This window comes from Mustelus asterias, unplaced genomic scaffold (genome assembly GCF_964213995.1).
Source record: "Mustelus asterias unplaced genomic scaffold, sMusAst1.hap1.1 HAP1_SCAFFOLD_84, whole genome shotgun sequence".
Classification (NCBI taxonomy): Eukaryota; Metazoa; Chordata; class Chondrichthyes; order Carcharhiniformes; family Triakidae; genus Mustelus; species Mustelus asterias.
This window is the reverse complement of record NW_027590138.1, coordinates 563,112-582,545: the sequence shown is the minus strand read 5'-3', so window position 1 is coordinate 582,545 and position 19,434 is coordinate 563,112. Positions and strand designations below refer to the sequence as shown.

At 45.1% G+C, this 19,434-nt stretch overlaps 2 protein-coding genes and 1 non-coding gene across 3 annotated transcripts in view; 1 reads left to right on the top strand and 2 right to left on the bottom strand.

Moving 5' to 3' along the window:
• The window catches only part of LOC144483900 (uncharacterized), a 206,714-nt gene extending 202,748 nt beyond the window's left edge, over window positions 1–3,966 (top strand). Inside the window, 2 exon segments of the mRNA XM_078202480.1 lie at window positions 3,113–3,887; window positions 3,890–3,966. Coding sequence (XP_078058606.1) covers window positions 3,113–3,887; window positions 3,890–3,966 — 852 coding nt within the window.
• A 2-nt stretch (window positions 3,967–3,968) lies between these two features.
• Window positions 3,969–14,184, bottom strand: LOC144483899 (uncharacterized). Its single transcript, XM_078202479.1, has 5 exons — window positions 14,139–14,184; window positions 12,589–12,923; window positions 11,926–12,504; window positions 10,304–10,363; window positions 3,969–3,992 (listed from the first exon to the last, which is right to left on the bottom strand). Exons 1-5 carry the CDS (start codon window positions 14,182–14,184, stop codon window positions 3,969–3,971), a joined length of 1,044 nt encoding a protein of 347 aa, XP_078058605.1.
• A 267-nt stretch (window positions 14,185–14,451) lies between these two features.
• trnar-acg (transfer RNA arginine (anticodon ACG)) lies at window positions 14,452–14,524 on the bottom strand. Its single transcript has one exon. It is a non-coding gene; the product is annotated as a tRNA-Arg (tRNA).
• Window positions 14,525–19,434: the final 4,910 nt, after the last annotated feature.

Here is a 19,434-nt window from a genome sequence, read left to right as displayed (position 1 = left end):
TAGTTACAATACTATTCTGGAATTAAACAACATCAACTGTAATACAAATCCATAAATAATATACCTAATATGCACCATATAGTAAGAAGTCTCACAACACCAGGTTAAAGTCCAACAGGTTTATTTGGAATCACAAGCTTTCAGAGCGCTGCCCCTTCATCAGGTGAGAAGGAGCAGCGCGCTGAAAGCTCATGATTCCAAATAAACCCGTTGGACTTTAACCAGGTGTTGTGAGACTTCTTACTGTGCCCACCCCAGTCCAACACTGGCATCTCCACATCATATGCACCATATAACAACACCAGACATATCAATGTTGTTACGATCCTCATGGTCACCTTATAATAAACAAATTCCCACAAATCCCAATGGAATAAACTGAAAGACAAAGTTTCATTTAAAAAAAAATTTACTTTAAAAATTAATCTAAAATTAACATCACTGAATCATGCATTAAGAAACAGTGTTTGAATAGACAGGATAAATTACACTTTAAAAAGCTCGGACAATAAAAACAGGTTTCACAAAATCACAAACATTTCCCCCTCAGTATATTTGGCTCTAATTCCAGTTCCAGAGAATTTCTCTGTCTCTGTATTTCCCAGGGGGAGAAAGAAAGTGTTTTCCTCACAGATGTTGTCCAGAGGAGGAAGTTGGAGTCTGTGTGTGAAGTTTGAGTCTGTGTGTGAAGTTTGAGTCTGTGGTGAAGTTTGAGTCTGTGGTGAAGTTTGAGTCTGTGGTGAAGTTTGAGTCTGTGGTGAAGTTTGAGTCTGTGTGTGAAGTTTGAGTCTGTGGTGAAGTTTGAGTCTGTGGTGAAGTTTGAGTCTGTGGTGAAGTTTGAGTCTGTGTGTGAAGTTTGAGTCTGTGGTGAAGTTTGAGTCGGTGTGTGAAGTTTGAGTCTGTGTGTGAAGTTTGAGTCTGTGGTGAAGTTTGAGTCTGTGGTGAAGTTTGAGTCTGTGTGTGAAGTTTGAGTCTGTGGTGAAGTTTGAGTCTGTGGTGAAGTTTGAGTCTGTGGTGAAGTTTGAGTCTGTGGTGAAGTTTGAGTCTGTGTGTGAAGTTTGAGTCTGTGGCGAAGTTTGAGTCTGTGGTGAAGTTTGAGTCTGTGGTGAAGTTTGAGTCTGTGGTGAAGTTTGAGTCTGTGGTGAAGTTTGAGTCTGTGTGTGAAGTTTGAGTCTGTGGTGAAGTTTGAGTCTGGTGAAGTTTGAGTCTGTGGTGAAGTTTGAGTCTGTGTGTGAAGTTTGAGTCTGTGTGTGAAGTTTGAGTCTGTGTGTGAAGTTTGAGTCTGTGGTGAAGTTGGAGTCTGTGTGTGAAGTTGGAGTCTGTGGTGAAGTTTGAGTCTGTGGTGAAGTTTGAGTCTGTGTGAAGTTTGAGTCTGTGTGTGAAGTTTGAGTCTGTGTGTGAAGTTTGAGTCTGTGGTGAAGTTTGAGTCTGTGGTGAAGTTTGAGTCTGTGTGAAGTTTGAGTCTGTGTGTGAAGTTTGAGTCTGTGGTGAAGTTTGAGTGTGTGGTGAAGTTTGAGTCTGTGGTGAAGTTTGAGTCTGTGGTGAAGTTTGAGTCTGTGGTGAAGTTTGAGTCTGTGGTGAAGTTTGAGTCTGTGGTGAAGTTTGAGTCTGTGTGTGAAGTTTGAGTCTGTGTGTGAAGTTTGAGTCTGTGTGTGAAGTTTGAGTCTGTGTGAAGTTTGAGTCTGTGTGTGAAGTTTGAGTCTGTGGTGAAGCTACAAACAGAAGCTGTTCTGTTTCAAATCAAACTGCGGGACTTGGAAGAAAATGATGGGAAGAGATTTTGCAAAGTCCCCTCCCCCACTCCCTCAGCTGGCAGCCCAGCGCGCAGGCGCAGAGAGCGCTGCTGAGCCGAGCTGTCCGGAGCAGGCGCAGAGAGCGCTGCTGAGCCGAGCTGTCCGGAGCAGGCGCAGAGAGTGCTGCTGAGCCGAGCTGTCCGGAGCAGCCGCAGAGAGCGCTGCTGAGCAGAGCTGTCCGGAGCAGCCGCAGAGAGCGCTGCTGAGCCGAGCTGTCCGGAGCAGGCGCAGAGAGTGCTGCTGAGCCGAGCTGTCCGGAGCAGGCGCAATGCGGCTGCCGCCAGCGGTCGCTCTCGATCTCTTTTTGGAGCAGCCGCCGTAGAGAGAGGGGGGAGGGGGAGATCACCGAGCGGCTTCTCGCTCTGGCCGGAGCCGCCAGCCGGTTGCCTGGAAACCTTGGCTCGAGGAGGTGCAGGGGGAGGGGAACAATGGGTGGGGGCGGGGCTCCCGTGGACGCGCGCCGGGGCCTGCGCACTGGAACCACAGGACGTCACATGGGAACAGACTTATTCCTATTGGCTAATTCAGGCTCGGTTATATTGTGCCGTCACAATGCGGAAGTTGGCCAATGATTGAAACTTCCGCCTCTGGACAACATCTGGGAGGAAATCAATGTTTCGCCCTTTCCATTTCTTTTCTCATTCTGGAGGAAATTGGGGACTTGCAGCAACTGAATGGTAAGGAAGTGAATCCAGTCGGTATATTCCACACATTGTTCGGCCGGTCAGATAGACATGTACCTGTTTGGCAGCCTGCATGGAGATTTTCAGCTCTCTGTGTTAAGGACAGGAAGGAGTGAGCATGGATCTGTCAATCAGCCTCAATCAGCACCTTCAGGAGAATTGGAAGGGTAAATATTAGATACAGCAGAGTGAGAATGGAGGGAGAGTGTGTGGGATGGAGATTCACAGCTTTTGGGATTGAGAGAGAAAGAATGTTCCATAGAAACTGGAATTGTCTGTTCTGAATTTCAATCCTGTACTGACACTGATGACTTGTGTCAACTTGTTTTGCAGGATATTGAAAGAGGAATCACAGGCTAAAATCTCAAACGTCACATCTAGATCTGGCAGAGTTATATTCCTTGGGACCTGAATATCATCGGCCATTGAATCTGGAAGATTTGAAAAGATTTCAAACATTAGTGTGACTGGAAAAGCATCAACACACTTCCACATTCAAGTGAGAGTGTTCCAGTGCACTGACTGAAGAGCTTTAACCAGTTACACAGCCTGAATAAATATTACACCATTCACAGCGGGGAGAGACTGTACCCGTGTTCTGTGTGTGGACAAGGCTTCAACTGATTGGCCACCCAAGGGAGAGGCAAGGACACCTGCACCATGGAGAAACCATGGAAATGTGCAGACTGTGGAAAGAGATACAGATACCCCTCTCTGCTGGATGCTCATCGGCGCAACCACACTGGGGAGAGGCCATTCATCTGCTTTGAGTGTGGGGAGGGATTCATTCGGTTCCCCCACCTGCAGACACACAAGCGCGTTCACACTGGAGAGAGACCGTTCACCTGCTCTCAGTGTGGAAAGGGATTCACTGTGTCATCCACTTTGCAGAGACACCAGCGAATTCACACTGGGGAGAGGCCATTCACCTGCTCTCAATGTGGGAAGGGGTTCAACCAGTTATCCAACCTGTGGACACACCAGCGAATTCACACTGGGGAGAGGCCATTCACCTGCTCTCAGTGTGGAAAGGGATTCACTCGGTTATCCGACCTGCAGACACATCAGCGCGTTCATACTGGGGAGAGGCCGTACACCTGCTCTCAGTGTGGAAAGGGATTCACCATGTCATCCACTTTGCAGAGACACCAGCGAATTCACACTGGGGAGAGGCCGTTCACCTGCTCTCAGTGTGGAAAGGGATTCACTCAGTTATCCCACCTGCAGACACATCAGCGCATTCACGCTGGGGAGAGGCCGTTTACCTGCTCTCAGTGTGGGAAGGGTTTCGCTCAGTCATCCGTCCTGCAGACACATCAGCGCATTCACACTGGGGAGAGGCCGTTTACCTGCTCTCAGTGTGGGAAGGGTTTCGCTCGTTCATCAAACCTGCAGAGACACCAGCGAGTTCACATGGGGAGAGGCCATTCACCTGCTCTCAGTGTGGGAAGGAATTCACTCAGTTGTCCCACCTGCTGAGACATCAGTGAGGTTACACTGGGGAGAAACCGTCCACCTGCTCAGCGTATAAAAAGGGTTCAGAATTTCATCACAGCTGCTGAGGCACCAACAAGTTCAAAGGGTTTGGATTCTGCTGTTATTGTTTCTGCTCTCAATTACACCAGGACTGCATTCTGTTCATTCTCACAGTTGGTCAATGGGGAGGGTCAGAGGGTTTCTTTCTGCTGGACTGGCCGGTCTCACAACTTTGCCTCCAGTGGGCTGATGCTCTTTGAGTCTTGTTGCGAATACCTGGTTTCAAATTTCACAAGGATCACAGAGTGACAGGGTGTGAGGAAGTTAAGAGATATTTAGTCAGCATTTCTGTTTGAAACTCCCCCAGAAGCCCATCCAATTTCCTTTGTAATTGTTTACTGTCTCCACTTCCTCCACCCTCGTAGGCAGCAAGTTCCAGGTCAGTACCATGCACTGCATCAAAATATTCTTTAATTTCTGTTTGAAAGATATTGTGAATATATTGTCCTGGACAATAAAGAAATTGGAATAACTCACCTTGGGTGTGGGTGAATGGAATATATCAATCTGGTATCCACCTACAGTCTAGAGGAAGTATGGAATATGTAGCTGGAAATCCCTCCCTAACAGCACTGTGGGTCTACTTATACCTCAGGCATTGTAGCAGTTCAGGAAGGCAGTGTTGGCGCTGATTGTGGCCGAGGCAGCTACATACAGCCACATATTCTGTTATAATTGAAGGACTGCAGATTGAATGTGAGGCATTGTGGGACTGGACTATCTTGACCACATTCCTGTGACTGCTCAGTTTCTGCAATCACGGACCATTAAAGCTGCTTAGCAGGGCCCCGACAGAGGACCTGGTGAGAATATTTACTCAGAATGGGTTAGAATTAAACTTATTCCAGGACCGGCTGGTGTTCAGCGGCTGAGATACCCGAATCTGTAAAAAGGGGGTCTGACCAATCAACAAACAGTGGTAGGTAGTTGGTTAAGAAGTTAAAAAGCGTTCTCAGGCATTGTTTAAATTATTTTATCCCAAATTTGTGATAAGAACTGTGAGGGACATGTGACCCGATAGTCAGTGAAGTGACGGTATACTCCAAGTAGCACTGGACTGAAAAGCAGACCTCAGAGTAGATTCTAATGGTTATAAACTGACCCAAGCATGGCCAGTGAAAAATCAGAGCTCGAGTGAGGACTGGACAGGTCTCTTACCTGCTGTTTGGAAACTAAGAACAAGAAACTTATCGATAAAATTATTAGAGAATACAGCCAACGTTTCAAGTCTGGAAGACATTTCATAACAGCTCTTATGAAGGGTCATCCATACTTGAAACATTGGCTCCACTCTGTCTCCACAGATGCTGCCAGACCTGCTGAGCTTTTCCAGCATTTTCTGTTGTTGTTTCAGATTCCAGCATCCGCAGTATTTAACTTTTCTGATAAAATGATTAGTTCTGATTGGAATCCCCACGACCCTCCCGCAAAACAGAGGGAGTGGTGGCAAAGGGAGAAAAAGGATAAGGATGATAAAGTCTGGGTTCTGATTCTCCGAGCCCATGTAGAATAAACAAAATGAGTGAATCAGTTTATAAAGAACAGAAGTTGTCCATCCCTAACAAAAACTGATCAAATGAAAATAATTAGGTTCTGGAATATAACAAAAAAATTAAGAGATGAAGTTTACAATCGAGTTTGTTTTGATTTTTATACTTGTGTAAAGTGGTATTCTTGAGGGCCAAGTGTTTGCTGCTCACTCCCCATCCCTTTAGGTTCTGTAGAAAAGTTAACCCTTTCAGCAGACAGTTCATTTCTTTTCAAATCATCTGAAAACTCATGTCTATTTTAGTTTATAATTGAAGATTTATGGGAATTGGCTAAGATGGGCTTTCGGCATTTTTAAAGTATAAAAAAGTGGTCTTGAGAAGGCAATTTGGTAGAGAGAGGTGGAGGGAGAGATGTTTACAGAGAGGTGTTGAGAGCTGTTGGTTTTACAAGTTATCCATATTTTTGGAGCGGTCACTTCATGTCCTGGTCTGAGAGGGATGGAGAGAAGTCTGTTCAATTGTTAATGTTAAACTTTCTCTATTAACTGTTAATCGACACTCCGTTTTTATCTTTCTGACTTGTTACATTTTTAATGATAAATAAACTTTCTGAATTCACCATTTAATGTGTTCTTTCTTACCACATGGTTAAGACACTGGAACCTGGTGTGATTTACGATTAGGGAGGTTATTGTAAACAAGAGAACCCCCATAAATCTTAGTTCAAATAAATCAAAGTTCTTACAAATGGAATATTATCCTTTATTACGAGAGAAAGTGAACATAGGAGTAAAGATGTTCTGCTTCAGTTATGCAGGGCGTTGCTGAGACTGCATCTTGAACACTCGGTGCAGCTTTGTCTCCTATTTAAGAAATGATACAAATGCATTGAAAGTGGTTCAGAGGAGGTTTAATAGATTGCTTCCCAATTTTGTCCAATTTTCCTTGTCTTCACCTCTGACAAAGAGTAATCCTGACTCAAAATGTTGCCTCCATTCTCTCTCTACAGATGCTGTCAGACTTGCTGAGATTGTCCAGCATTTTCTGTTTTTGTTTCAGATTCCAACAACAGCAGAATTTTGCCTTTATACTAATTCTTGTTGGATAAGGGCATCAAAAGTAACGGGTATAGCACGAGAACGCAACACAAACAGATCAGCCATGATCTAAATAAACGGTGGAGCCGACTCAAAGGGCCAAATGGCCGACTTCTGCTCCGATGTCAAATGTTGGTCACAAATTCCTGAGAATTCTGAACCAAGGCTGGAAGATTCGCCTTGCTTATGTTAGTGGGAAAATGTCCAGGAGAACCATCACTGTGAAGGACAGTTCTGGGATTAAAGGTTGCCAGACTGGAAAAGGAAAACAATGGAAATAAACTGTTGAGGAGGAAAGAATCACTTTGGGCTGGTTTTTGGAGAAAGAGTGTCAACATTCCAAGGCAGGGTAAAATATATCCATTGAGTGGATATTTAATGGTGTTAAGAGTAAAAGGGCAAAGTTTAATTTTACAGTTTAAGGGCTATGTTCCCTATAAAAAAGTGTTTAATCATTGTTGCTTCCAGTTTGTTGGAGTAAACGCCATAAACTTGAAGCTTTGTCGTGTGAATCTTTAATTTACTCACTGGGTTTAGAATTCTTTTTTAAATTGTTGATCATCAGAGATCCTAACAGTTCATTTAAAGGCACACATTTCGACTTCCCATTTGAGCCTGGGCACCTTTCTGTCTCTCTATTGCTCGTGTCAATGACAGCCAGGCGATGGAGTTGAGGGCTAATATTAGCTGAGAATAACGGGGCCTGCGCCCCAGTTGGGAAACTGCCATGAGCATCGCACTAATAGAGAGACTAATAAATAAACTTTAAGACATTGACTTTTACAACTTCATGCGGGTGATCAGTCCGTAGAAACGTAACCCTCTCTGGCTCCTTCTTTGACAGGAATTCTTGTGGAATTCAGCCTCGGGAGTCTGGTTCCTTCTCTGACAGTAATTTCCTTGGAACTCAGCCTCGGGAGTTTTCAGTATTTGGCTCCCAAGGAAGACGTTCAGAACCTCTACTTTTATCCACAAAGTGACGATTACTTCACGTCAGAGTTGGGCCTGTTGTATCATGACAATTGGTCAATTTGATCACGAGATTAATTTAACTGGATCCTCAATTACTGACACCACCACCTCTTATTATCTTAGACAGGAATACAATAGAACTGGTTCATACTATCCCTTTAGCTGATTCTATACAATCCCTTATTCTCACAGTTTCAAATGTTGAGGCTAATCAGAGCTTGAAGGTCTCTCTCGCCAGTACATTTATCCTCATTGCACATTCTTTACATACACAGCAATTAAACTTTTACAGCAAATAAAACTCAATCTTTTACTATAACGACTGATTCATTGATTAACTATAACTCAATTAAGGCTCATTAATTTCTCATCTGTTCATGACTGGTAGCTAATAAATAGCTACCAGATGGGGCAGATGTTTGAGGGCAAATCAACATCTGGCGTGTGGGAGGCTTTCAAGTGTAAGTTGATAGGGATTCAGGACCAGCACATTCCTGTAAGGGTGAAGGATAAGTATGGCAAGTTTTGGGAACCTTGGATAATGAGAGATATTGTGAGCCTCGTCAAAGAGAAAAACGAAACATTTGTCAAAGCTAGGAGGCTGGGAACACATGAAGCAAGTGTGGAATACAAGGAAAGTAGAAAGAAACTTAAGCAAGGAGTAAGGCGGGCTAAAAGGGGTCACGAAAAAGCATTGGCCAGCAGGATTAAGGAAAATCCCAAGGCTTTTTATACATATATAAAGAGCAAGAGGGTTGGCCCACTCAAGGACAAGGGAGGGAATCTATGCGCGGAGCCAGAGGAAATGGACGAGGTATTAAATGAGTACTTTGCGTCAGTATTCACCAAAGAAAAGGACTTGGTGGATGATGAGTCTGGGAAAGGATGTGTAGATAGTTTGAGTCATGTTGAGATCAAAAAGGAGGAGGTATTGGGGTTCGTGAGAAACATTAAGGTAGACAAGTCCCGAGGGCCTGATGGGATATACCCCAGAATACTGAGGGAGGCAAGGGAGGAAATTGCTGGGGCCTTGAGAGAAATATTTGTATCCTTACTGGCGACAGGGGAGGTCCCAGAGGATTGGAGAATAGCCAATGTTGTTCCTTTGTTTAAGAAGGGTAGCAAGAATAATCCAGGTAATTACCGGCCGGTGAGCCATACATCAGTAATAGGGAAATTATTGGAGAGGGTTCTTCGAGACAGGATTTACTCCCACTTGGAAATAAGTGGATGTATTAGTGAGAGGCAACATGGTTTTGTGAAGGGGAGGTCGTGTCTCACGAACTTGGTCGAGTTTTTCGAGGAAGTGACGAAGATGATTGATGAGGGTAGGGCAGTGGATGTTGTCTACATGGGCTCCAGTAAGGCCTTTGACAAGGTCCCTCATGGCAGACTGATGCACAAGGTGAAGTCGCATGGGATCAGAGGTGAGCTGGCAAGGTGGATACAAAACTGGCGTGGTCAAAGAAGACAGAGGGTATCAGTGGAAGAATGCATTTCTGAATGGAGGGCTGTGACAAGTGGCATTCCTCAGGGATCAGTGCTGGGATCTTTGCTGTTTGTAATATGCACAAATGATTTGGAGGAAAATGTAACTGGTTTGATTAGTAAGTTTGCGGGCGACACATAGGTTGGAGGATTTGCGGATAGCGATGAGGACCAGCAGAGGATACAGCAGGATATAGATCGGTTGGAGACTTGGGCGGAGAGGTGGCAGATGAAGTTTAATCCAGACAAATGTGAGGTAATGCATTTTGGAAGGTCTCATACAGATAGGAAATATACAGTAAATGGCAGAACCCTTATGAGTATTGATAGGCAAAGGGATCTGGGTGTACAGGTACACAGGTCACTGAAGGTGGCAATGCAGGTGGAGAAGGTAGTCAAGAAGGCATACAGCATGCTTGCCTTTATCGGCCAGTGCACTGAGTTTAAAAATTGGCAAGTCATGTTGCAGCTTTATAGAACCTTAGTTAGGCCGCACTTGAAACATAGTGTTCAATTCTGGTCGCCACGCTACCAGAAAGAGGTGGAGGCTTTGGAGAGGGTACAGAAAAGATTTACCAGGATGTTGCCTGGTATGGAGGGCATTAGCTATGAGGAGAGGTTGGAGAAACTTGGTTTGTTCTCACTGGAGCGACGGAGATTGAGGGGCGGCCTGATAGAAGTCTACAAGATTATGAGAGGCATGGACAGAGTGGATAGTCAGAAGCCTTTTCCCAGGGTGGAAGAGTCAATTACTGGGGGGCACAGGTTTAAGGTGCGAGGCGCAAGGTTTAAAGGAGATGTACAAGGCAGATTTTTTACACAGAGTAGTGGGTGCCTGGAACGCGTTGCTGGGGGAGGTAGTGGAAGCGATACAGTAGTGACTTTTAAGGGGCATCGTGACAAATACATGAATAGGATGGGAATAGAGGAATATGGTCCCCGGAAGGGTAGGGGGTTTTCGTTAAGTCAGGCAGCATAGTCGGTGCAGGCTTGGAGGGCCGAAGGGCCTGTTCCTGTGCTGTAATTTTCTTTGTTCTTTGTTCTAAATACAGTAATATTTAATGAACACATTTGGTTCATACAATGTGGTTGACTCTTAACTGCCCTCTGAACAAGGGCATCGAGGGATGGGCAATAAATGTTGGCCAGCCAGCGACGCCCATGTCCCACAACTGAATAAGGTTAATACAAGATATACTAGTTCGAAAAGACACTTGCTGCAAGCCAATAGCTTTCCTTCTTACTTGAACTGAGCAATCAACCTTATTCTTGAGCCAGATTTGACAGAATATAATGTCCTCCAACTGATCAAATTAATAGAAGAAATTCTTAGTTCAGACAATTCCTGCCAGCAATGCATCTTCCACAAGCATGCAGGTGAATCCAACATTAATTTTTAAAATAAAGCTCCAGTCACATGTTAGAATTTAACATGTCTTCCTTGACCTTGTTGCTGAGAATGTTTGAAGAGGCAGCAGGGGCACAATGGGTCACACGGCCTCCTTTTGTGCTCTCTGCTCCTCAGTTGCATTTGAAGTGGTAAATATCTGGAACTCACTTCCTACGAGCGGCTGAAGCAGAGATAATGGAATGTTTCCAAAAGGAAATTGGATGGGCATTTCTGGGAAATAAATCTACGGGACACGGAGAGAGAACAGGGCAACAGTTTGATCTGAAGAGAGCCAGCATGGACTCAATGGGCTGAATGGCCCCATTCCCAATCCTAATGCCTGTCTGATCTAAAGAGAGAAATTTCAGCTGTTCCAGTCCCTCCAACTCACTGAAGTCCCTCATCCCTGGAGTCATTCTCGTAAATCTCCTCTGCACCCTCTCTAAGGACTTCACATCTTTCCTAAAGTGTAGGGCCCATATACAGGGTTCCATTCTCGAGGAATAGAATTGAACAGGTTCTGTTCAACTTGTTTAGAATCAGGGTTCAGCTACACTGGGAGCACTGTCAACATTTGTGATCTCCATTTAGAAAAAGGAAATAGAGGCACTGGAGAAGGAGCAACAAAGATTCACAAGAATAATCCCAGAACTGAGAGCATTTAACCCTCAGGAAAGGCTGGGGCTGCTTTTCTCTAGAAAAGAGAAGACTGAAGGGTGACCTGATGGAAGTCTTTAAAATTATGAAGGGGTTCAATAATCCAACAGGGATTTAATGTGAAACCTCTTTACCAGCGAGTGGTGAGACTGTAGAACTCACCACCACAGCGAGTGGTTGAGGTGAACAGCATGAATACATTGAAGGGGAAGCTAGATACATACATGAGGGAGAGAGGAATAGAAGGATTTGCTGATGGGGGGAGATGAAGAGGGGTGGGTGGAGGCTCATGTGGAGCATAAATACTGACATAGACCAATTGAGCCGACTGGCCTGGCCCTGTGCTGTAGACTCAATGGAACAGAGACTAATGTACTTACTGTAGATCTACCTGTAGTGGTAGGAAAAACATTATTTACTGTCCAGGATAAAATAAATGTTCTTCGTCAGTTTGTGTGGGTCATTTCAGTGGAAATGTGCTCTCCCAGGCTCAAAGAGCATCAGCCCACTGGAAGCAAAATTGTGAGACCGGCCAGTCCAGCAGAAAGAAACCCTCCGACCCTCCCACTTCACCAACTGTCAGAATGAACAAGGTTCAGTCCTGGATGTGATCAACAGCAGCAATAACAGCAGAATCCAACCCCTGTCATCACTTGTGAACTCGCTGGTGTCTCAACAGGAGGGATGAACGGGTGAATTTCTTCCCACACACAGCAGCTGTGAATGGACTGGTGGATCATCAGTTCCTGAGAGCTTTTGAAACCATTCCCACAGTCAGAGCATTTAAAGGGTCTCTCCTGGGTGTGAGGGACATTGTGCCTCAGCAGCTGGGGTATCGAGTGAATCCTTCCGCACACACAGAGCAGGTGAATGGTCTCTCCCAGTGTGAACTCGCTGGTGTCTCCTCAGTGTGCATGTCCTTCCAAACCTCTTTGTGCAGTGAGAGCAGCTGAACGGTCTCTCCCCAGTGTGAATGCGCTGGTGGTCTATCAGATGCTCAGAAATTTTGAAGCCACTCCCACAGTCAGAGCATTTAAAGGGTCTTTCCTGGGAGTGAGTGACTTTGTGTCTCTGCAGGGTGGATAACCGAGTGAATCTGTTCCCACACTCGGAGCAGGTGAACGGTCTCTCCCCGCTGTGAACTTGCTGGTGAGTCAGCAGGGTGGATGACTGAGTGAATCCCTTCCCACACTCGGTGCAGGTAAATGGTCTCTCCTCGGTGTGAAGACGCTGGTGTGTCAGCAGGGTGAATGACTGACTGAATCCCTTCCCACACACAGAGCAGATGTACGGTCTCTCCCTGGTGTGAACTCGCTGGTGTCTCTGCAGTGTGGATGACCTCTTAAACCTCTTTGCGCAGTGAGAGCAGCTGAACGGTCTGTCCTCAGTGTGAATGCGCTGGTGGGACACCAGTTCCCCAGAAATTTTGAATTCGCTCCCACAGTCCGAGCATTTAAAGGGCCTCTCACTGGTGTGAGTGACTTTATGACTCAGCAGGTTGGATAAATTAGTGAATCCTTTCCCACACACCGAGCAGGTGAATGGCCTCTCTCCGGTGTGAACTCGCTGGTGTGTCAGCAGGGCGGATAACTGCGTGAATCCCTTCCCACAGTCAGAGCAAGTGAATGGTCTCTCCCCGGAGTGAACTCGCTGGTGGTTCCGCAGGTTTGATGATGATCTAAATCTCATTGTGCAGTGAGAGCAGCTGAACGGTCTCTCCTCAGTGTGAATGCGCTGGTGGGACATCAGATCCCGAGAACTTTTGAAGCAACTCTCACAGTCCGAGCATTTAAAGGGTCTCTCATTGGTGTGAGTGACTTTGTGCGTCAGCAGGGCGGATGACCGAAATAATCCCTTCCCACACACATTGCAGGTGAACGGTCTCTCCCCAGTGTGAATTCGTTGGTGTGCCCGCAGTTCGGAGGACCGAGAGAATCCCTTCCCACACACGGAGCAGCTGAACGGTCTCTCCCCGGTGTGAACTCGCTGATGTCTCTGCAGTGTGGATGACCATTTAAATTTCATTGAGTAGTGAGAGCAGCTGAACGGTCTCTCCTCACTGTGAGTGCGCTGGTGGGACACCAGTTCTCCAGAGCTTTTGAATCCACTCCCACAGTCAGAGCATTCAAAGGGTCTCTCATTGGTGTGAGTGAGATTGTGACTCAGAAGGTGGGAGAACTTAATGTATCCCTTCCCACACACTGAGCAAGTGAAGGGTCTCTCCCGAGTGTGACTGCGTTGATGAATTTCCAAATCACAGGGCAACATGAATCCTTGTCCACAATCGTCACATTTCCACAGTTTCTCCATGATGCGGGTGTCCTTGTGACTCTCCAGGTTTGATGATCAGTTGAATCCTTGTCCACACAGAACACGTGTACGGTCTCTCTTCACTGTAAATGGTGCAATGTTGTTTCAGCCTGTGTAACTGGTTAAAGCTCTTTCCACTATCAGTGGACTGGAACACTCTCACTCGGGTGTGTTCCAGTCACACTGATGTTTAAAATCTCCTGAAGCAAACAGATCAGACAAACATTGCTTTTCTAGATTCAAAGGTCAATGATATTCAGGTCCCAATAAATCGAATGACTCTGTCAAATCTTCATGTGATGTTTAGTTTGAAATTTCTGTCTATAAATCCTCATCTCCTGATATCTGTGAAAGGAATTTACAACAGACATCACTGTCAGTACAGGATAGAAATTCAGAACAGACAATTCTAGTTTCTATGGAACATTCTTTCCTCTCTCATTCCCCAAAAGCTGTAAATCTCCATCCCACACACTCTCCCTCAATTCTCACTCTGCTCTCCTGAGTATACAACCTCCCAAGTCTATGGCTGATTAACGGATCTATGCTGACTACTTCCTGTACTGGACACAGAGATCTGAAAATCTACGTGTAATGACCGGCCTACACGCTAGAAATTAAAATCTGTGCCATATGTGGGACCGGATAACTGGATTGGGAGAAGGAGAAGGATGTGGGGAAGAATTTTATTTTGGTGCAGAAAGGTGCAGAAAGGTCATTACCTGGAAGCCGCTGCGTCAGGGGGTTGTGGAAGTGGAAATGATCCATGATTAATCTTCAAGCTGACAGCCACTTTAAAATTTTAATGATTGATGATGTGTGTAATACACTGTATTACCTGGTTACAGATACATGAAGAATGTGAGGAGGATTTTTATTCAGGCAGCGAGTGGTGACCTGGAAGTTAAAAATTCAACAAATCCCCAATTTCCCCCAGAATGCAAAAGAAACGCAAAAGCGGAGCAAAGAAAGTGTTTTACTCACAGATGTTGGCCTCTTTTAGGTCAAAAGGAGCTCACAAACTATTTTTCAAATCGAGCCAGCCAGGAGTCGAACCTGGAATCTTCTGATCCGTAGTCAAACGCGTTATCCATTGCGCCACTGGCCCCCACTCGCACAGATGCTAGAGACAGAAGGAAGGTTGAGTTTGTCTGAAGCTCAATCTTCATTCAGAGAGTGAGCAGCAGCAGCTTTGCTGGGCAGGAATGAGCAGCTGAACATGCTCATTGTCCAACTTCCGCATTCAGACAATGGAGGAGCTCTGATTGGCTGGAGAAGCAGAGTCCTTCCGGTCCTCCAGAGTTCCCATTGGTCAACACCTCAGAATGTGGTGTGAAATCTGAAACCAGGTATTCGCAACAAGTCTCAAAGAGAATCAGCCCACTGGAGGCAAACTTTGTGAGACCGGCCAGTCCAGCAGAAAGAAACCCTCCGACCCTCCCCATTGACCAACTGTGAGAATGAACAAAATGCAGTCCTGGATGTAATTGAGAGCAGAAACAATAACAGCAGAATCCAACCCCTGTGATCACACCGTGAGTTCACACCAGGGAGAGACCGTTCACCTGCTCTGTGTGTGGGAAGGAATTCACTCATTCATCCAGCCTGCTGAGCCACAATCTCACTCACACCAATGAAAGACCCTTTAAATGCTCGGATTGTGGAAGTGGTTTCAAAAGTTCTCGGGATGTGATGATCCACCAGTGCATTCACACTGAGGAGAGACCGTTCAGCTGCTCTCACTGCACAAAGAGGTTTAAAAGGTCATCCAGCCTGCGGGAACACCAGTGAGTTCACACTGGGGAGAGACCATTCCCCTGCTCCGTGTGGGAAAGGATTCACTCAATCATCCAGCCTGCAGAGACACCAGTGAGTTCACGAATGATGACAGGGGTTGGGTTCCGTTGTTACATAGAGGGTGTTACATAGAAAGCCACAGCACAAACAGGCCCTTCGGCCCACAGGTTGCGCCGATCACATCCCCACCTCTAGGCCTATCTATAGCCCTCAATCCCATTAAATCCCATGTACTCATCCAGAAGTCTCTTAAAAGACCCCAACGAGTTTGCCTCCACCACCACCGACGTCAGCCGATTCCACTCACCCACCACCCTCTGAGTTAAAAACTTACCCCTGACATCTCCTCTGTACCTACCCCCCAGCACCTTAAACCTATGTCCTCTCGTAGCAACCATTTCAGCCCTTGGAAATAGCCTCTGAGAGTCTACCCTATCCAGACCTCTCAACATCTTGTAAACCTCTATCAGGTCACCTCTCATCCTTCGTCTCTCCAGGGAGAAGAGACCAAGCTCCCTCAACCTATCCTCATAAGGCATGCCCCCCAATCCAGGCAACATCCTTGTAAATCTCCTCTGCACCCTTTCAATGGCTTCAACATCTTTCCTGTAATGAGGTGACCAGAACTGCGCGCAGTACTCCAAGTGGGGTCTAACCAGGGTCCTATAAAGCTGCAGCATTATCTCCCGACTCCTAAACTCAATCCCTCGATTAATGAAGGCCAGTACACCGTACGCCTTCTTGACCGCATCCTCCACCTGCGAGGCCGATTTAAGAGTCCTATGGACCCGGACCCCAAGGTCCTTCTGATCCTCTACACTGCTAAGAATGGTACCCTTCATATTATATTGCTGCTTCATCCCATTGGATCTGCCAAAATGGATCACCACACACTTATCCGGGTTGAAGTCCATCTGCCACTTCTCCGCCCAGTCTTGCATTCTATCTATGTCTCGCTGCAACTTCTGACATCCCTCCAAACTATCCACAACACCACCTACCTTGGTGTCGTCAGCAAACTTACCAACCCATCCCTCCACTTCCTCATCCAGGTCATTTATGAAAATGACAAACAGCAAGGGTCCCAGAACAGATCCCTGGGGCACTCCACTGGTCACTGACCGCCATGCAGAGAAAGACCCCTCCACAGCCACTCTCTGCCTTCTGCAGGCAAGCCAGTTCTGGATCCACAAGGCAACAGCCCCTTGGATCCCATGCCCTCTCACTTTCTCAAGAAGTCTTGCATGGGGGACCTTATCGAACGCCTTGCTGAAGTCCATATAGACCACATCCACCGCTCTTCCTTCGTCAATGTGTTTGGTCACATTTTCAAAGAACTCAACCAGGCTCGTAAGGCACGACCTGCCCTTGACAAAGCCGTGCTGACTACTTTTGATCATACTAAACTTCTCTAGATGATCATAAATCCTGTCTCTCAGGATCCTCTCCATCAACTTACCAACCACTGAGGTTAGACTTGTTATTGCTGCTATTGATCACATCCAGGACTGAACCATGTTTATTCTGACGGTGGATGAAGTGGGAGGGTCGGAGGGTTTCTTTCTGCTGGACTGGCCGGTCTCACAACTTTGCTTCTAGTTCTCTGATGCTCTTTGAGCCTGGGAGAGCACATTTCCACTGAAAGGACATTTATTTTATCCTGGATAGTAAATAGTGTTTTTCCTACCACTACAGGTAGATCTAAAATAAATACAGAAAGAACTGGAAAAACACAACACTTCTTGCAGCATCTGTGGAGAGAGAAACAGAGTTAATGTTTCACATTACTGGATTGGGAATCAATCTTGTAAACCTCCTCTGAACTGCTTCCAATGTATTTATATTCTTTGTTTAATAGGAGACAAAATTGTACCCTGTGTTCAAGGTGCAATCTCAGCAACGCCCTGCACAACTGAAGCATAACATCTTTACTTCTATGTTCAATTTCTCTCAGAATAAAGGATAGCATTCCATTTATAAGAACTTTGGTTTATTTGAACTAAGATTTATGGGTGTTCTCTTGTCTACAATAACCTCCCCAATCGTAAATCACACCAGGTTCGTGACTTCACCATATGGCAAGAAAGGATATTTTAAATGGTGAATTCAGAAAGTTTATTAACCATTAAAAATGTAACAAGTCAGAAAGATAAAAAAGCAAAGTATGGATCAACAGCAAAAGGAGGAAAGTTTAACTTTAACTTCTCCATCCTTCTCAAACCAGGACATGAAGTGATGGCTCTGAAAACATGGATAACTTGTAAAACCAACAGCTCTCAACGTCTCTCTGTAGGGCACAGTGTGAGGCACTGCTGCACTGCTGGTCGGTGCAGACTCGATGGGCCGAATGGCCTCCTTCTGCACTGTAGGGTTTCTATGATTTCTATGACAGGATTGGTCAGAGTCGTTTCATATGTACCAAATTTTAAATAACCATTACAAATTAAAACTCATTCTCACGTGTGAGTTTTATCTGGATTAAAATTCCTGCATGTTTAGTAAAATATCCTGGAATCCTGTCTCTGGTCAGTAAATATGGCTCCAGGTTCATAACTTTTGAAAAGAAACATTTTATTAATTACACTTCCTTTTGTAAATGTTTGATTTAAATCACAGACAGAAAACCTCAAAGCCTGAAGCGTTCAACCCACAAATATCATCCACACACAAACAGAGAAACACAGCATGTGCTTTACAACAACAATAACCAAAATGAATTCCTTAAGCGTTCTTGTGATTCTGTTTTTAAACTTCCAAAAATGCCTTTAATTAAAGACTCAAGATAAGGTTAACTCCCCAGAAAGATAAACCTTAACAAATGTAGCCCAAAACAATGATAAAACACATCTACAAACATCCACATAAAACAAACAAAACACAGATTCTCACGGCTCGTAAATTTCAAACAATGAATCCTCAGCATTCTCTCTCGCAGCGATAGCTTCTTAAAGTGACAGAGCACTACAAGCTCACAACTCCTTGATTAAAATAAGGTACAAGATCCTTCATTCTCCTTCATCGTAACTTAACCTTTTTTAAGCCAACTTCCAAAGCCTGACTTTACAGGCAACATCTCGTCTTTGTTGATTTAAAATCCCAAACGTTACCATTTGCAAAATCTTTGTTCTTTATCTTGGGTTGAGGTGACAACACAATAAAATTCTCATAGTTATTCCAAATTCCTCCAGGCTACGCTTAAAATTTCCACATTTAACTGGCTCCAATAAATCCACAATTATAAACTAAAATAGACACGAGTTTCTGGGCGATTTAAAAACAATTTAAAAATAAGCTGCCATAGGAAAGATAGAACAGGAGAAAAGAAAAGAGGGGGAGTTGCACTTTTGATTCAGGAAAACATCACGGCAGTACTGAGAGGGGATATATCCGAGGGTTCGCCGATTGAGTCGATATAAGAAGGGGGAAATCACTTTGATAGAGTTGTACTATAGGCCCCCAAATAGTCGGTGGGAAATTGAGGAGCAAATATGTAAGGAGATTACAGATAGTTCCAAGAAAAATAGGGTGGTAATAGTCGGAGATTTTAACTTTCCAACATTGACTGGGACAGCCACAGTATTAGAGGCTTGGATGGAGAGAAATTTGTTGAGTGTATTCAGGAGGAATTTCTCATTCAGTATGTGGATGGCTCGACTAGAGAGGGGCAAAACTTGACCTCCTCTTGGGAAATAAGGAAGGGCAGGTGATAGAAGTGTTAGTGAGGGATCACTTTGGGACCAGTGACCATAATTCCATTAGTTTTAAGATAGCTATGGAGAATGATTGGTCTGGCCCAAAAGTTAAAATTCTAAATTAGGGAAAGGCCAATGTTGATGGTATCAGGCAGGAACTTTCGACAGTTAACTGGGGGAGTCTGTGGGAAGGCAAAGGGATGTCTGGTAAGTGGGAGGCTTTCAAAAGTGTTTTAACCAGGGTTCAGGGTAAGCACATTCCTCTTAGAGTGAAGGGCAAGGCTGGGAGAAGTAGGAACCCTGGATGACTTGGGATATTGAGGCCCTGGTCAAGAAGAAGAAGGAGGCACATGACATGCATAGGCAGCTGGGATCAAGTGTATCCCTTGAAGAGTATAGGGGGTGTAGGAGTAGAGTTAAGAGAGAAATCAGGAGAGCAAAAAGAAGACACGAGATTGTTTTGGCAGATAAGGCAAAGGAGAATCCAAAGAGGTTCTACAAATACATAAAGGGCAAAAGAGTAACGAGG